Source organism: Parus major, chromosome 4, assembly GCF_001522545.3.
Source record: "Parus major isolate Abel chromosome 4, Parus_major1.1, whole genome shotgun sequence".
NCBI lineage: Eukaryota > Metazoa > Chordata > Aves > Passeriformes > Paridae > Parus > Parus major.
Genome location: NC_031771.1, coordinates 53,446,983 through 53,465,255, shown reverse-complemented (window position 1 = coordinate 53,465,255; position 18,273 = coordinate 53,446,983). Strand labels below are relative to the sequence as shown.

General features: G+C 38.9%; 2 protein-coding genes across 3 annotated transcripts; one reads left to right on the top strand and one right to left on the bottom strand.

The window, feature by feature from the left end:
• Positions 1 to 260: 260 nt before the first annotated feature.
• Positions 261 to 9,457, bottom strand: QDPR (quinoid dihydropteridine reductase). Its single transcript, XM_015623671.1, has 8 exons — positions 9,400 to 9,457; positions 8,936 to 9,228; positions 8,724 to 8,816; positions 7,177 to 7,273; positions 6,273 to 6,413; positions 3,806 to 3,914; positions 2,369 to 2,452; positions 261 to 1,123 (listed from the first exon to the last, which is right to left on the bottom strand). The coding sequence occupies exons 1-8, from the start codon at positions 9,455 to 9,457 to the stop codon at positions 1,015 to 1,017; spliced, it is 984 nt and encodes a 327-aa protein (XP_015479157.1). The 3' UTR covers positions 261 to 1,014.
• On the top strand, positions 9,137 to 17,642 carry CLRN2 (clarin 2). Of its 2 annotated transcripts, none has more exons than XM_015625495.2 (4): positions 9,137 to 9,223; positions 9,848 to 10,245; positions 14,030 to 14,209; positions 14,615 to 17,642. In XM_015625495.2, the coding sequence occupies exons 2-4, from the start codon at positions 9,993 to 9,995 to the stop codon at positions 14,878 to 14,880; spliced, it is 699 nt and encodes a 232-aa protein (XP_015480981.1). In that variant the 5' UTR covers positions 9,137 to 9,223; positions 9,848 to 9,992; the 3' UTR covers positions 14,881 to 17,642. The 2 variants fall into 2 exon arrangements, with proteins under 2 accessions (XP_015480981.1, XP_033369473.1); XM_033513582.1 differs by lacking the exon at positions 9,137 to 9,223 and adding an exon at positions 9,233 to 9,539.
• Positions 17,643 to 18,273: the final 631 nt, after the last annotated feature.

Sequence of the window (18,273 nt, the reverse complement as noted above, 5' to 3'; positions counted from 1 at the left end):
GGTAATGCTTGCACTCTTTATCTGAACTGTATTTGCATGTAACATGGCTGGATTTAAGGAAACATTTGCCTCAGCTGGAGGTCTGCCTCTATGCATGGCAAAGTAGATCTCAGGCGCACACAGAAATGTATTTTATGCACCATGATCAGAACTAAATAAGTAAAAAAATTAAGTTCTTTACCACAACTGAACTGCATGTTCAATTAAACCAATTAAAATATTACCAAGATATTGGGATTACAATAATGAAGACAGCCCAGTACATAAAACAATATATATTTATTTAGCACAAAAAGTTCCATTTTCAAGTGCATGTATGCTTTTTTCTACTACTTTATGGCACTTTGCTTTTTGAAAAAGTCAAGAACCATCATGACTAAGAGAAAGACATACTACTCATTTGACAGAATGATTGTTTATCCTGCAGCTGTAGGCCTGAGAGCAGCTTATGAACTGTAAGGCATATTAGGAATTCCTTCTCAAGTGAATAATCTCTATTCAGTTTCATTAACTCAAGTGGAACATTCACTTGGAAGAAAAGTGTTACACGACTAGGACATGATATACGACTGCAGTGTTCCCTATGGCTACAGCCAACATAATATGCAGGGGTAGGGTTATAGTCTCAGGCAGAAAAATACTGAAACATTCACAGTAAGCTGACAGAAACACTTACTGACAGAAAAAAATCCAACCATTATGTATGAAATCACAGGACATGGTTAAGTACAATTCCCATTTCACAGAAAACAGGTAAGTTGCCATATAATGCTCAGAATTAGGACATCTACAGACTTTAAAGCCTGCAACTTTCATTTAGAGACAAGTTGATATTATTTGGTAAAGAAATGCTCATTGCTCACAACTGACAGCACAGAAATATTACTTGAAATCTGGTTCCATTAATGGAATAACTACAAACACTGGATACAGAAGAACATTCAAATTATACTGGTGGACAGATTTTCCACAGCTTCTCCTTTGCTGAATTTTCATCACTTTAAGTGACTGACATCAAAGATGTGCTGCTGAAACTAGTTCAGTCTTCCCACCTGTAGTTATCACCTGGATTAGACTGCCAGAGCTTGGTCGATTCTTTCCTGTTATCCAGTCATAAAAGGTTCTGTTTTAAAATAAATAGACAAAACAGGGTGAGGGAGAACAAAAAAATTACAACTACTATCAGGTACATTGACAGGAAGAATAAAATACAAGCCTATTACTTTTCCTTCTCCTACTACTCTCTCTAGTGATTTCTGTGTGATGTGATCATTGGATTCAGACCCTCAGAACGGGACAGAGGGCCCAGAGAAATCCAAGGGGCTTTAGAACACACAGGATTTCTAAAATATCTCAAAGAAAAAGGGCAGGACCTTAAAGTGTCAGAGTGGCTAGGTTTTTTCCCAGTTAAAAAATTTAGAAAAGGGGAAGCATGAGTTGCTTTAGTTACCTTAATAGCATTTAAATAAAAGAAATACAGTTTTATGGCTAGGATAGAGTTGCTAGACCCGTTACTCTGAAAACTGGCCATTATAACATTATAATATTTAACTGTGAAAGTGCAACTAAAACTATTTCCATCTCTGGCATCCACCTTAAATTTACAAAAAAGGAAATCTGATGTCAGAACTAAACTACTCTCTCAACAATTAGCAATAGGTAAATTCAATTCCACTGTCAGTTCCAAAAGACTTTTAAAACGTGTAAAAGTTCACCCTCAGCAGAAACTGCTACTCCCCATCACATAGCAAAAGGCAATACTCACACTGCACCTTCTCTAACCCTTGGGAATGAGACCAGTAAGGCAGATAATGTCAGCCTGCCATTACATAATCTACAGTTGAAGTTTCAGCATTTTGCAGTATCACTCAGGACAAGTTTTTTTTGATAGAAAAAAAATAATAATTCTTTATTTTTTTTTTTAGACAAGAGTAGAAACGCTGCCAGTTGAGAGAACTGAACTAACATGGCATAAACTGGGCAGTAAAATATGTTTAGAAGAAAATGAATCCCACCCAAGCTGACATACTTCTTTGCAGTTCATCTTTAAGCCAGGTGTCTCCTGCACCTGCTGTCTGCAATTTAATTTGTCTACAGGCTTTAGGAAACTCTCTGGCTTCCAGCTGCTTAAGACTATCTCCTTGCTGGAATAACTCATGTAGAGAAGCTGAAGTTGATGGAGTTAGGCTAATTTTCTCCAGTTAGGAAACCTGTGCAGTTAAACACAACATGATTTAGAAAGATAGACAGTAAGATGGAGGAAAAAATTCCACACAAATTTAAGACAACTATTTAAAAAGAACAGGCACTGAGATGCAGCAGCAAGAGGGACCGTGAGGAACTGTGCAGTTATCCCACAGATACTCACTCTGCAATGAATTCTAAGGGTGTCCAGGAGCTGAAATCTGCATCAGGAATTGATTTCCTGTTTGCAGGTGTATCTAAGGTAACCCTGTGATTAAAAAAGATAAGCAAGCCTTTTATTTATATATCATGTTTCTGATGAGCACCACCTGCTTCAATTCACTGCTGTAATATGTGCTTGACATTTACATCACGTGGTAAGGATTTCCCTTGCATCCTCCCTGTGTGTTAACACAATATAGTCATTAATTTCAATGTATATCCATGGCTCCAGCTAAGATAAGAACTCCCCAGCTTCCTGGCTAGCTGAGGAGCCACTCACTGGAGCCATCACTCAGCTTGCAGCTCCCTTCCCAACTCTCCCATGCAGATGGGGAATGGCAGCAATAAGCTTCTTCACATGTACTGCACAGCACACATGCACTACATCCATGCTTTTGAGAAATTAAGTGCATAAATATAGTAAGTTTTGACTTTAACAATACATATTTATGCTACATATGATGACATGAAAGAGTTAACTTTCCAGAACTCCCTCACCGAAATGCTGTTGAAATCCAAGTATTTACCCTTTCAAAAATTCACTTATGAGCAGAGCCTTGCATGAGAACTACACAAGAGCTGCATGTACAAGAATGCAGTGATCTTGGTGTCTGCCTGCCCATAAAGCTAGAAGGTCAATTATCCTAACACACTTAATGCCATTCCTGTCTGACCAGAAGAAGTGTATTGTGTGTAAGGAAATGTAGAGAATTTAGGTAGCATACCAAATCTCTGTACAGAACTCTTTAGTCTTACATTATGGGTCCTGACCTAGATATGGACCTGGCAAGAAAAATGCTTTTAATTTTTACAACAGGACTGATAAAATTAAACATAATGAAGACCTACAAGGCCATCCACTTTTTACTAGCTTTCCTGATGAAAATGGAAGTTAAACTTTTTTATTTTTTTTGGATTTATGGGTCCTCAAAGGAACTTAATTCTACCAGTCAAGCACAGGTATGCAGCACCTTATGAAGAAGCATCTTTATTCAAGTGAAAACCTGTCAAATAATCCTTTGCCTTACTATTATCACAGAGCTAAGTCTAAAACTTTGCTGAACAGTTCATCTCATTTTTACAGTTCTGTCTATACTGAAATAAAAAAAAAATCACATGTTAATGCGTGGCTACAGTTAAACTGGTTAAATGTAAATCAAATTTTAATTCTAGCATCGACTACTGCCTTGCAAAGGCAAAGAAAAGAGCATTATAATTTTTAGGGTGACTTCCGTAACACTTTGTTCATCCAGTCAAGATGCCTCCTTTCTCTGTGAGTAGGCCTGAGAGGTTGTTTGTGTGCTGTGAATAGGACGCTGCGAACATATCTGTGTGTCTCTAAGTTACAGCAGTAATTAAATAAAACAACACCGGCAGAGACAACTAAGCAACCACTTACGGTAAAATGGCAACTGCAGCAGAACCAGATGGCAGCCCACTGCTGGCACCTGCCAAACTCTGACAAAGCTGATGCACTGCTCCTTTGGCCATGCCATAGGCAATCATCCCTAAAAATTAAAAACAGGCAAATTAGAACACAATCAGAACAGCCCCCAATATCAGCAGTAACATGACAGAAACTAAAGACTGATAAATATTAAGACCACTTACCAGAGCCAGAAAATAATCCAACTTTTAAAATATATTAAAGCATACATATTAAAAGAAAAATTATAATACTAATAAAAAGGCTTTAGTAGACATACAGAAACTATCCCAGAACTCAGTTAACTCAGCACTACAGAAATAAGCAGCTTACCAAGTCAAGCATGTTTAGTCAATGTATCCAAATGCACCCTGAAGTATGTGACCTACAGGTTTAAGTTTACAAATTTAACAGAATAAGATGCTCATAGATTTTAATAAGGCATCCTTCTATTAATTTTCATCAAATAACTAGGGTATTTGTGAGTTTGGACCCAAACAAATACAGTTCACTTCCCTCACAAATCTGGGATTTACTTGGTCAGCATACCAGGTCTGACAGGCCCTGTGGAGAAAGTTACCAAAAAACCCAACTGTCATGATAAAAAAAATAATAAATAGAGTGCAGGGAAAGCAAGCTTCTTCCTAAAAACTGTTGCTTTCTAGGAAGCCAGCATTTAGCAGTGCAAAAGCAGCAGGAACCAGAGGATAAGGCATACTGCTCAGGAACAAGATCTGGACAATCAGAGTACTAGAGGTCTCATATGTCTCAAGGCATGTATCTGTCAAGAAATCCAGATGCAGATAAAGTACCAAAGAAAACATGAATGTATTTTGTCTACTACAAGTGAATGCCTTTCTTCCTACCCATCTACACAGCTTTTCAGCCCCTTTCCAATGTTCCTAAAGAAATATTTTGAATATAATATAAATATTTCTCCAATGTAATTAGAGATATTATATAACTTCGACTTTTATTAGGAGGAATTATGGACAGCATTAGCTAACTTATTTTATTGTTACAATAAAAATATTCACATATGTATCATATTCCTCTCTCATCTTGCATAAACCAAACATTCTAAGTCTTCTTAGAAACATTTTCATGACTGATGCATTTCTCAGGCATCACACTCACATTGCTTCTGTAACTGTTCATGTAATTTTCAGTGTTCTTCAGTTTCCATTACGTGAGCAAGATTTTCTCATCGGAAAAGAAAAATCTCATTAACAGCAAACAAGAGGAAGATCATTTCTTTCAGAACGGCTGGTCACAACAAGGCTAATAAGGCATATTTGCAAAAGTTGAGTAACAACTCTTTCCCAATTCTTCCTGATGTTAATAAGTTGCATGTGTTTGCCCAAAGCACTGCTGTGACTTTTAGAAAAATCCAGACTAGCTGAAACCAGCTAGTTCTAAACAGGAAGGCCCATCACTTTGATTCCTGTGTTGTGGTTTCCTACCGCCCAAGACCACCCAAACAAAAGCCATGAAAGTTTGCCAGAATTCACATTTTTTTCATTTGTGTATAGTCAGTCAGCAGTTCACCAAACTATTCCTTTGCTTATTCTCAAAAACAAACCTTTTCACTTTGACTATAACAGATACCACTATAAACACAAAAGATTAATCACTGACTAGAAAATATATTGACTATTTTTGCCCAGTTTTAGGCAAAGCTTTCAAGAATATTCATAAATGGTATATGCTTTAAAATCTTGGTATCTGTGTCTTAAAAATATTGTTGAAATGACACTAATAAAAGCTTGGGAAATAGGAGTATTTGTCTCAAATTTCTCTCTTGCTGCCTGTGGGCTTGTGTGTCAGTGCCTTTTTTTAATTTTAAATTGCTCCCAGATTTCTTCCTTCATGCAGACCAATACGGCTGAGGAACAAGATTAAAAATCCAATAAAGCTCCTATTAAATAGCTAGCTGAGGACAAAGCCAACAGTCAACAAGCTTATCTATGTCTGAAGCAAAGGTAGACTGGAATCAGAACATGAACAAGACAAGCATGGTAATCAGAATCAGCTGAGTCATCACCAACAGAAAGACTGGTCAATTGAGGACTCTGTCTTTCAGAACACAAATAGGAAATTTACCTTTGTCTAAAAATTGTAATTGTATTGCTTTGTGCCTCTAGACTTCATTACCTTCCAAACTTTTTCCTGTTTCATATACTAGCCAAGTACATTTCACCAAGGCATGTCAAATAGTATTTAAATACTGATTCTATGTGCTTGCACTACAGCTCCAAGAGATTCAATATTGCTAACTGTAAAATTACACTTTCCTTACATGTTTCAGCAGCAGGGTCCCATTTTTGCTAGATGCCAAGAAACTGGGGTGTGAAGCTATTGCTTCACAAACAAGAATGCTCAGATAAACAACTGTCTCTAACTGCTGGTGTCTCTGCAGCTGTCATGCACAGCATTTTACCTGGTGTTCCAGATAAAGCAGCTTGAGCTCCTGTCAGGGTCAAGAGGCCACCTTCTTTCAGATGTTTCGTGGCAAGGTGGCTGGAAATTGTCGATGTCCAAACGCTCTGCTTCCACATCAGATCACAGTTTTTGTATAAAGCTGATTAGGAAGACAATTAGTGAAATTAGCCGAAGGAAGACTTTTAGCCCTGATTTCCTCACTGTTAAAGAGTGTAACAGCACTATGAAAACATGCTTTCTACCATTTTTTACCCCCAAATTGTAAAATATTCATTCATGTCCTCTGTATCTCCTTTCTCTTTGAGACCATCCAAACCAGAAGGGAAAATAAAGAGACACATTTTACCAGATTTACTCCAGACAGAAAACGAGGCTATTTTTCTTCATGTATCTCTACAGTAGTGGGCAAAGCATAAATTTCATTATGAATATTACATGTTTAAGACCTTTTCTTTTAATATGAAGGGTTTTTTTCTGTAGCATGATTAGGTAGTGCCTTCCAATATTGCACAGTAACAGCTTAGAGAAATGCAGGAAGCAATTGAGGTTTTATGCATAAAGCAATGACTTAGGAAACAACACCAGTGTGTCTTTCATAACTTGCCTGACACAAGTAATCTCAGCAAAAGTCACCTCATAGACAACAATGCTGATCTCCTTCAGAAAGCACAGCAAAACTCTTTGATAAAAATTAGTGCATAAACAAACATTACCAAAGGAACTAAGTGCTGTGCAAATCAAACAGAAAGCAAAAATTCAGAGAAGCACTAAGAAGCACTGTGACTAAGCTATTTTGTACTTCTATGCTTTTGTCCTCTTCTGGACTCAGGAAGACAGGTTTTTAAGGACTTCTCTCAGATATCATTCATGTTTTCACCAGTATGTCTGTACCAAAGGCTTACACTTGGCTTTGGCGCTGCCTCCAGCCCATCCTCCTGCTACACACAAGATCGCATCCACCTTTTCTTCACCAAGAAGTTTTCCCACTTCTGCTGTCACCTTCAACACATAGAACAAGAACATACTGAAAACACTTGACTGATAAGGTAAAGAGGTAAACACCATGAATACCTTAAAGCTACTTTTTCCTACTTATGTATATGAGTAACACAGGACATAGCAATTTAAACAGTTATAGAAAATGAATATTTACAATTCATAAGCTCAGAACAACTGTGTTGAAAAATAACTATAGATGAAAGTCAGCCAAATAAAAGCCATAGTGTGGGATGTCACTGGAAATAAGTGATCATCAGGGCTGAAACACCTGACCCTTGCCTCTATTGTTAACAAAAATTATTATTGACTTGCTTTTGACAGGTTCTCTTCCAAATATAGTGTTGTTTAAGATAGGAAAAGAAACTCCAGGTCTGACCATGACTACTGGTGCCATTTTTGATGACAGTGCAAGAAAAATAACTAAAGATTAGCCTCCTTATTGCTTTTGTCTAGACCACAACCATCAGTTTGAGTCTGTCCACTAAATTTGAGCTTGTATACTTTTAGATATCAATAATTTGTTCTCTTTCAAATATAAGACCTTACAGCTGGTAATGAATTAGCTGGCTGTGAATTTTCTCTGTCAAAGTAAATAGCAAACAATCCTTCTCTCAACAAGTGAAGAAGAAGCAATAGCTTTCGCAAAACCATATTGAAAATTGTATTGTAAACATTCTGTGCTACTCTTACAAAGTTTTAGGAATTATGTAGATATAAAAAATCCATACTGGGAAAATAATCAGTATATAAGTAACAGAAACTGGCTCAAAACTTAAAATGTAAAAAAATTAATCCTATCTGCTGAGAATAAATCAAAGTATTTTTTTAGGCTGGCTTAGATTCTCCCACATTCACCTCTGTGGAAACCAGTGCATTCCCCTAGGGATCCCTTGGGGCTTAGGTTCGTATGCTTTGAGCATGACATCTACTTACACACAACACATTTGTAAGCTAGGGTATTTGAAAGAAGTGTTGCATTTTAAGATGTCCTTACCGATCTTCATAACAACTCACCTAGTTCAGTCTGTGACTTTTAAAAGTCAAGACAAAAACAAAGCAAAACTGCCGTATGTGCTGAGCCTCCAATATCCCGGATCAAGCTCTTTCTGTATATTCAGTTAAAAGGAATTACAACAAATTAAAAAGAAACGACGAGCAGAAGCTGAAGGATTTTCAGGTACGGTCACACGACCGCCACCGACCGCGCTTCTGCTTCCTGCATGGAGCCGGACCCATCCCTGCAGCCGCCTTGCTCACCGCGAGCGGCAGCGAAAGAGATGCACAAACCCGGGGGAAGCTGCGTGCATCACTCGGCCGAAGGGATGCGCACACCCGGGGGAAGCTGCGTGCATCGCTCGGTCGAAGGGATGCGCACACCCGAGGAAGGGTGGCTGTGCACCCTCCATCCCCTCACCCGGCATTAGCCGCTCCGCGCCCGCCACTGACCCACCTGCTCGGCCTGCTCGGGGAAGGAGTCGGTCGCTCTCACCACCACGTTGGCGCTGGCATCCGCGTTCTCCGCTAGGTCGATGCTGGCCACCCACTGCCACGGCGAGGGGAACGGCGCGTTAGCGGCCCGGGCCCCACAGCGCCCGGCCCGGCGGGGCACGGCCGCTCCCCCGCGGGGCTCCCCGCCTCGCCACCTCCCGGCCCGGCGCTTACCCAGTTCTTGGACTTGAAGTACCGCACGCACTGGGAGCCCAGCGCTCCTCTGCCCCCGTACACCAGCACCCTGCCCGCCGCCATGGCTGCCGCTCCGGCACTGCTGTGCCCGGCGCGGATGGGCCGCCCCACGGGGCGGGTGAGGGGCCGGGCCCGGCCGTGGGTGGGGCGAGGGGCTGGGCCCGGCCGGGCTGCCCGGCCGGGCCGTGAGAAGGCGAGGGGGGAGTGCCAGTGCCCCGGCCGAGCCACGCCAGGAACCGTGTTATTATCCCCAGGGCTTCTGCTGCTGTAAGCTAATTAATTAATTAGTGGCTCCGAAGGTCCCCCAGGACTCGGGTAGCAGTAACCGTAGAAGTGCGGTCAATTACGGCCGGTTTTCTTTAGTGCTCATGGATCGCACCTGTCGCTTCAGCTATACCTCATGAGTGCCTTGGGCTATGGCACGGCTGGCCAGGCTACCATACCAGGCTGCGAGGGGCTTCGTGCGCTCCGTTGTAGTTCAGAAGATTCTAGACCATTCATTTCTCTCCCTCAGATAGCTCTGCCTGCAGTGACATTTAGAGGCTGGGTGGGAGCAAGCGCCGGGAAGCTCAGCATGGCTGAGGTGACAGTGGAATCCTTCAGACAAATTACGCTGTTTTAATGCTTTGTTCTTTGCACACAGATATTTGCCCACTTTTTAAAATATTCTAAGAAACTGGATTCTTCTCCAAATTTTCTTCAGAGAGGCTGATGTCATTTGAGCAGGACAATTAAGCCCCAAGGGAAATATTAGACAGGCCATAGAGATAGGATTACTTGCTTCAGAAAGAAGCATCACCGCACTACAATGTAATGAAAACGTTACTTGCAACCATTTCAGGATGTTGCTGCAGCAAAATGTATTTTTTGCCTTGATTTTTAACTATACAGATTAACTGCTGGACCTTCAAAATACAAAGAGAAGTATTTTGAAATGCCTGGTATTCAGCTGTGGATTTTGGAGCATGATGAAAAATGGGAAATACATCTGACTACTGCAGAGAGGGCTTGGAGATGATCCCTCGAAAACACTAGGATGCCTGGCTGCTTTAAAAAGACATTATTTGCTTTGGCTTCTCTAGTAAGTTTTGTGTCTTTTCTCTTGATTGTTGTTGCAATGGGGACCCCAAAGTGGATGACCGGAAAGATCCTTTGCAAAACAGGGGCTGATTTGGTCAATGCCACAGATCCAGAGCTGATCAAGTTCATTGGAGAAATTTACTACGGACTCTTTCGGGGCGGCAAAATACGCCAATGTGGCTTGGGCGGGCGGCGTTCCAAATTCACAAGTAAGTACAATTTTAGTTAAATATTTAGTATAATGTTTACTTCAAATTTAGTACTTTATTCTTTTTGTTTACAGAACTTTAGAATGCAAATTATTGCTGTTAAATAAATATGCAGTCTTTATGATTTGATGTTTTGAGTCTGAATATAAAACTTCTGTATCAGGAATGCTTTTTGCTACAGTTATATTCTGTAATCCTGGAATCAAGTTGGGGAAACAAAATCCCTAGGGCAAGATGGAGAGTTTCCTTTTAGCCCTATGAAGGGGATGAAAGTCATTTAGAGATGTAAATCATACTTTCCCCTTGACTGTCTTTTTCCTATGCCAAGTTTTGCTCTACTGTCTCTGACTTTGCCTTCTCTGTTGAACTCTTCTGAGTTTTTTTCCCTTTAAGAAGCAGAGATTTATTTAGATGGACACATTTCTGTACTTCTCTGGCTATCCTAATGCATATGTCTACCATAGCATATATTGCTAACTTTATTAACATGTTGAGGAAATTCTTACCCTCTTTTCTATTAACTTGGGAGACAAAAAATTGCTGAACTCTTAACAAATGTAGAAACTCTTCTAAATGTATTCCTTTTAACAAAAAATTATTTATTGAGTTCTTGTGAGCACCAAGCTGTATGCTGGATTTCCAAATTTCACTTCTTCTATTCTGTAGTGAAAATGCTAATTTGCTTTGAAGATTTTTTTAGTTCAGTGTACAGATTTACTGAAACTAAAACCAATATGAGTTGAAGCTGTTGCAGTCACCCTCTCCCTGGCCCACCACAATGCTGTCCTGTCCCATCCTTTGCAATGGCTCTAGTAGTTGAGGTGGGGTAGTTCAGAAGTTAAACTGGCCAAAAATTTAAACTATAAAAATAAATATTTGTTTTCCTATATGATCATGTCTGACTACACAACCACACAAGCATTTCTAGAAAAAACTTGAAGGCAGGTGTGGCTGTGAGATTTCAGAGGGAATGAAGAAAAGAACCAGAGTAACCTCAACTTATATTAGCATGACCACTTGATAAACTGGATGAATTTGGACTAGTCACTTTTACAGTAACCACATTATTGCTCATGCTCTGATTGAAACTGTGACTTCATGTCATGGATATAGCAGTCGTGCTCATCCAGTCCCAGTTCTTTCACCCCTGGCAGAGAGAATGAGAAAAAAATAGCCAATCTCCTTTAAAACTCTGTACAACTTTCTGGACTATTTAATGAACTTTCTGATTTTTTTACTGTGCAACCTAAGAGGAAGGCAAAATGTTCCACAATCACTCTGGAGTACATCGATATGCAATTGGAGGACGTGAGCTGGCACTCCTTAGACAAGACTTCTCACTGAAGCTAATAATAATTCTCTGTTAGAACTGTAAAACATTAAGTGTAGTAGGTGCAAATCTGCATTTTGGTCAACAAGTGTTTCAGAGATTTTTCCCTTTTAAAATTTTAAGAACTCTATTGAGTTTGATATTTTCACAATACCGGTTTCAAACAGTACACAAGGCTGTTACTTTTGCACAAGGGTGAGCAGGACTGGGGGTTCTGGGTATGACTTGACCTTTTATTTTTTGTTTGAATGTCCCCCTTAATCTCCAAGCATTCTGAACTTTCTGATAAAACATTCCGAAGAATGGTGAGTGTTTTCATGGGGAGTGTGATAATATAAATGGACTTCACTGGCGCCATAGATCAAGACAAACCTAACACATCATATGGTGCAGTATTGCAGTGCCTCTGACACCTCAGAATTCCAAATTGCAATAATTTACTGCTATTGTAAATAACTTTACTTTCACTCTGTTAACATTCACTAGAGTAGACTTATGACTGGCACACTCCCTTTTAGCTGGGACAGTGACAGTGTGACTCAATTGCCATAATAGGTGTCCACTGCCCTTTTGTACTCCTCAAAATGTATCATCTGGCCTTCAGCTGCAGCTTCTGGAAGTGTCCCATCTATAGTGCAGCATGTACATGACACCTATGGGCTTGTTATGATGGTCCTAAGGCACCTAAGTTGGCATAAGATGCTTCTGTTTTGACAATTGAGTCGAGCCTGGGAAGAAGCTGGGGAAGCCACACATTTTGCCTGTGCATAGCAAACACTGCTGGATTGTGTCAGGAGTCCCCATGGCAATATCATTCTAATGGATTCTTATTTCTGTGTACTAAGCCAGACTCAGTGGGCAGGTCATTGGGACTTGGCTGTGAAACTCAGAAAAGAGGCTAGGTAATCCTTACAACTACCGTAAAATCTCTGATGGTTTGTAAGGAGGCTTAATTCCCATGTGCTTTTTTGTTACACTCCCAGTTATTTTCCAGTCAGAAAGCAACCTAGATTTTGGATTCCCATTTCTCATACATACTTCTGATTCTTAGTTACTCCCCTCATTTCTTCTTGTCAGAGATTCTGCAGCTCTTCTGTGCACCTGGCCCAACTACAACTCAAGAATGAGCTACTGAAAGGCTTGATCTGTTGAATCACATCAGTTTAATATGGGATTTGTACAGTATGATTTTTTTCTACAGAATCTACTCTAATTCTGTCATATCATGCTCAAATTATATGCCTGAAGTTCATGGTGACCTCTACCAAGTATTGCTGCCTACTTTTTAGGTGGCTTGTTTGAACTTTGGAGTTTTTTGTCAGTTATGCAGCACAAGTAGGAATTTATTTATTTGTTTATAACATAGTGAACCCTCTCTGTAGTAACTTTTTAGTAATTAGGTAGTGAGTTCATCAAAATATGTATGAATGTGCAGTGCTATGCTAGCTGGAGGTCTCCTCTTGATCATCTTATATTTAGGGTTCGTCTCAATCAGCCTCTCTCTTTCCTGTCAGTCAACATGTCACTTACAATTCCCTACTCACATTTCTTCTGATTCTGTTACTACAGGGCAGCAGGATAAACTAAACACTCAGGTGTACATTTCCTGCTGCTGGCCAATCTGGCCCTCCTACAAAGGAATTGTGTCTGTGAAGACAGAACCAAGAAAATTACTGTTCTCTAGAGACAAGTGAGCAACAGGCTGCTGAGGGAGAGTTTGTGCCTGTAGCAAAACATGGGAGCATTTCACCTAAAGCCCACCTGACTGCTATACTTTACAAGCTTCCTACATCTGTAGCTAAAACACTGCCAGATGCTCAGAAAAGCATAAAGGGGCCATAAACACTAGATGAGAAACCAAGAAGGGAATCCTATAGGACAGACGTGTGGGATGTACAAAAACAGGGCAGATCTCAGTGGAGGCAGCAGTAAAGAGAGGATTAGGAAAAAAAAAAAAAAAAATGGCATGAGAAAATAAACACGGAAAAAAGTGATTCTATTTTAGGCAGCAAGGGGCTGAACAAGGAAATGGAGACTATCAGACTCCAAATGGATGAGATTAAAAGCATGAGACAGGAATAAGAAGCTCAAAACCAGGAGTTGGGTACAGAGAACAGAGGTGAAAAAGAGACAGGAAAGTATGTAGCAGACAATACAGCAGCAGAGATAAAGACATTAACACCACTAGCTAAATAAACAGGACTTAAGCCTAAATCCTTATTCACAGATCTTGTGTAGAGGATTATTCCTGTAGCAGAATATCCTTGGTTTGTCTGATGCACTGAAAAATAAAGTATCAGGAACTGAGATGTGTGCAACTAGCTGAATTCCACATCTCCATAAAAAATAGTCTTCTTTAAATATAAGTAGAATTTGAAGCACCAGCACAGTGTGATGTATACTATCATCAAGAAAACCTATACACTGAATAGTCAATTTATTTTTTCTTGACAGTTTTCCCCCACATGGTGAAAAAGTTGAATACGGGTCTGCATGTGATGATCATAATATTCCTCTGTGTGGCCATTTTCTTTTCTCTGGTCAGTTTTGGATTCTGCATTCTTAACACAATAAAAGTTCCTTACCGGGCTATTAACGGTCCAGCAGGAGCATGCCTTTGGAACTTCCTTGCAGGTAAAGTAATTTTCCAGTGTTTCTCTAGTCACATTCATAGAAAATGACACAAGTTCCTTCTTCTGCCTTACTAAATACCTCTTTGACTTAAATACTTGTGCATACAATGAAGTTGGCGGGGAATTCACACCTCTCAAAACAGAACTTCCAGGTGGCATCTTGGCTTATTGCATCTAGTCGACATTAACAGGAGCTATGAATGCCAGCTTTAGGCTTTATGTCACAGATAAAAGTATGTTTGCCCATAGAATAAAGCCGAAGCATTTTGAATGTGTTTAAGCCATGCCTTTGTTTATCCCTACTCTGTATAATGCTCACTGATGTATTCAATAAGTCTTTTGAAGCACAACAAAAATGTCTTATTTTGATTTGATAACAGTGAATACTTATTTCATTTTGTTGCAGGTGGATTTGTAGTACTTGCAGTCACCAGCTTCATGGCTGCTGTGAAACTTCATCACCTCACAGAAAGAATTGCCAATTTTCAGGAAAATATCTTTCGGTTTGTTATCTTAGAAGAACGCTTTGAAGACTGTTTTTGGATTTGTGTGGCAAGTGCCACATCACATGCAGTGAATTTGCTGCTAATAGCCATTAGTGGGATTCATTTCCCTAAAATTAAGACTAAAACAGAAGAAGTGAATGTTACAGCAGAAGATATCATGTACTAACAAATCTACACAAAACAATTTTGGTCAAGTTAACTGTTGTGTCAGGAAGAGTTTCTTGGCTCTTCAGCCTTTGTTTTGGATAGATGATTTACTTATGTCAGTCTACAATACCAGCAACTAACATGTCTGGGAAAAAAATAATATATACTCCTATAAATGTCATTATTCTCAAAACAGACTGATATCTGCAGTGAATATATGCTGTTCCTCTGTTTTCAGAAAATTTTCACTTTGGGGTATTTTAGAAAACTAAGGTCAAATATTTCATCAAACAAAATGTCTTCTTTGTTTAGAAAGACAACTTGTTTATCACAAATCTTTGAAACTATAAGGTTATTTCAAAACAGAATGTGTATTTGGCATTTATTTTCACAGAATTATCTAGAGCATATTGAGAGGGACATATATGTTTAATGATGTTATACAGCATTGAAAACTTCATCATCTGTGAAGCTGAAGTTAAGGAGCAGCAAAGGCTAAGTGTGTGTGTATGAAATGTTTTTAAAACAGAAATTACCCAATACCACAAGGCAAAGAGGTGAGAAATGTAAAGTATATGGGATGCTATTTGTCTAGGAAGAAAAAATTATTAGCTGCTAAATGAATGTTTCATTGCAGCTTCTGGAAGTAAACAGATTAATGGTAATAGTGGTTTTAGATAACCTGGAAAACATTAATCTGACAGATTAATTTTCTTCATAACTGTGTTAATTAACAGTTAGCTCTATGTGAAATCAAGTAATAGTGAGGTATTGTGAAACAGTATTGAAATTAATAGAACTGCCTAAATTGATGGAAAAATTACTTTCTTAGGAAGTACCATATTTTTGACATGGATTTAACCAACTCTTGGGTCCCAAACAGCAAATATTTTTGAGAAAAGAATATGGAATATATCATTTAGAATGGATACAGTGGCCTATACCATCTCTGGGTTTGGCTCTACAAGGTTAGCAGGATTATGAGTGAAGCAGAAATTTGTGAGGTCCTCCTGCAATAGGTCCTACTAACCTGTGTTCTTCCAAACACCATGAGCCACTTTTTTTTTGGTTGTTTTTTTTCCCCCCAGGAGCGCTAAAATTATTTTTAAAGATTTAAAAGATAGATTAAAAATTATGATGAGTCTAGAGAAGTGTTAGAACTGTCTAGAGAACAATTTTAGCATAAAGGAGACTCAATAAAGCAGAAAAAGTTCCTATTTTATACCACCCTCTTACTTCATTTTCTTCTAAATTCACTGGTGCTTTCACTCAGACTGAACCCTGGGACACAACTCCAGAAAGATGATACAATAGCCAGTACATGGATAGGCAGCAAACAAACCCAGTCTACGAAGGTGTCTTAGATGGTAACAACTTAGTAGTGCCCTGAAAACTGCCCACAGGGTCCCCTGTGGTACCACCACCTTCCTCTCCCAGAAAATTCTGAGTGGCTTTGAGATAGAAAAACTTGAAGTGCAACATAATTACACAAGTAGAAAATGTAATACTTGCCATTTGTAATTGTTCTATGAACATGTATAATTTAGATGTAGTTACTGTACAGAAAGAATTATATTGTGGCATGTAACTTAGCTTTTACTAAATATAATTCTCTTCAGGAGGTAAGAAGGAAGCAGATTCTTAAATCCTCCATATTGAGTGATGGCTTTGAAAATGCTTTTCAGTAGTATTAATATGCATGCACTGCAACATATTTTCATTCTGATAATGAGCTGCTTGATGGCCCCCAAATTTCCACCTCCTTCAAAAATATTGAATAAGAATCATGGGACTATTTAGGTAAGGACAAGATTAAAGATTTGTTGGAGTGGATTCCTAGGTAGGTCACAGTAGCTCTGAAAGAACCTGTAGGATGCACTGTATACATGAAGTTAAAGGGGGATAATTGGGCTGATTAGCATTGTAATTTCTTGGTTCGGATCAATTCAACAATGGAGCATACTCTGCAGTAAAGGTCCAAGAGAAGATTTCTCTTACAGCAGACCTATGAAGCATCATTGTGAAATACTGCAGCTGCACAAATTGAATGACCAAATAACATTATCACCCAATGACTGTATTGTGACCTGTGAGAAAACAGTATTTTCAGTTTAGAGTGAACAGAAGTATTGCCATGGATTGACTAAACTTAATGAAACAGATGTAAGGCTATATTAAACTTCCAGCTGCACATATTGTCTGAGTTTAAGCACTGCTAAGATACACTGATAGGTCAATGCATGGAATATTTCCCCTGGAAAATTTTGTCTGGAGAAAAAAAGGTTAAATGCAGTCATACATATTTGAAAAGTACAATTACAAAGCCCTGGGGTTAACAATAGGTAAGTTTACCACTTGCACCTTTTCAGCTTTCCCTTGTACCTCATAAATTAGTTTCAAAAATGTGCAACTTGATATATGTGATCTACTTTATTTACACAATTTTATTATGTTTCACATAGCATATCTGACCATATGCATGCTCAACATGTGGAAATGATACTTCTCTGGGGGCACTTCTTACCTTGGAAGATTTGAAATCCCAGATGAGAACATTTATGACTAATATCTGCCCAGAACTTTGAAGACGTTATGGGTCCAATCCTGTCTTTCCTTAAAATTAAAGACAACTTCATATATCCCAAAAATACCACTTAATTTGTACGTGCAGAATAAAATATATAAGCAGTATGAATGTAGAGAAGCTATGGAGTTTAAAGAACTAAAAAACTGTTCATTGTATCCAAGAGCCTTGCCAAAATAAATGAAGCTAAAAATTAATTATCGCTTTGATTCCTTAAATAATACTAGGCTTTAATGTTAAAAAATTATTTTTACAAGATAAATCAAATTGGATGTAATTTCCCTCATTCATTGTTTCTGAGTGCTGCTGTCCTTAATAAAACATGTTATTTGTCTCTGTACCACTTCATAGAGAAAGCTGTGAGGTGGGAAGTGCAATGGACTCCTAGAGAACAGGCCCAACTCCTACACCATGTTCTGCTGGTCTAACAGTATAACCCCACTTAAAGATGTATGGAAAAGCAAACATTGTTATACATATTGTCATAATGTGTCTTATTCTCACCTATTAAAATGAATGACATAAAATTTATGCTTCACACTTCAGAGGCAGGGAAAGTAACAAAAAATATCTGGATCACCTGAAATTAAAGTCCAGCTCATGTTCAGTGCTCTTCAGACTGACAATATAGTAACTGTCAGCAAACTCCAGCCAGTTCTTTTCCGTGCAGTGTTTTTGCTGAGCATAAATCTACTTCTGATATTACAGCGATGACCCCGTATTCTGCTGTGAATTTTCCTGACAGAATATAACCACAGTCATCCTCGTTGCATTGCTGTTTTTGGTTTTTTTTTTTCATTTACCACGTTTTGATTTTTCGTAATTTCA

Excerpts from the sequence above, each read along its gene's own strand:
- QDPR (XM_015623671.1), bottom strand. The coding sequence starts at position 9,457 with ATGAATGGTCTAGAATCTTCTGAACTACAACGGAGCGCACGAAGCCCC. Across the intron at positions 9,229-9,399 it reads ACGAAGCCCCTCGCAGCCTG|CTTACAGCAGCAGAAGCCCT; the intron begins GTATGGTAGCCT and ends TTAATTAATTAG. Across the intron at positions 2,453-3,805 it reads GCTGCAGTTGCCATTTTACC|GGTTACCTTAGATACACCTG; the intron begins GTAAGTGGTTGC and ends TTTTAATCACAG.
- CLRN2 (XM_015625495.2), top strand. The coding sequence starts at position 9,993 with ATGCCTGGCTGCTTTAAAAAGACATTATTTGCTTTGGCTTCTCTAGTA. Across the intron at positions 10,246-14,029 it reads GCGGCGTTCCAAATTCACAA|TTTTCCCCCACATGGTGAAA; the intron begins GTAAGTACAATT and ends TTTTCTTGACAG. Across the intron at positions 14,210-14,614 it reads CCTTTGGAACTTCCTTGCAG|GTGGATTTGTAGTACTTGCA; the intron begins GTAAAGTAATTT and ends ATTTTGTTGCAG.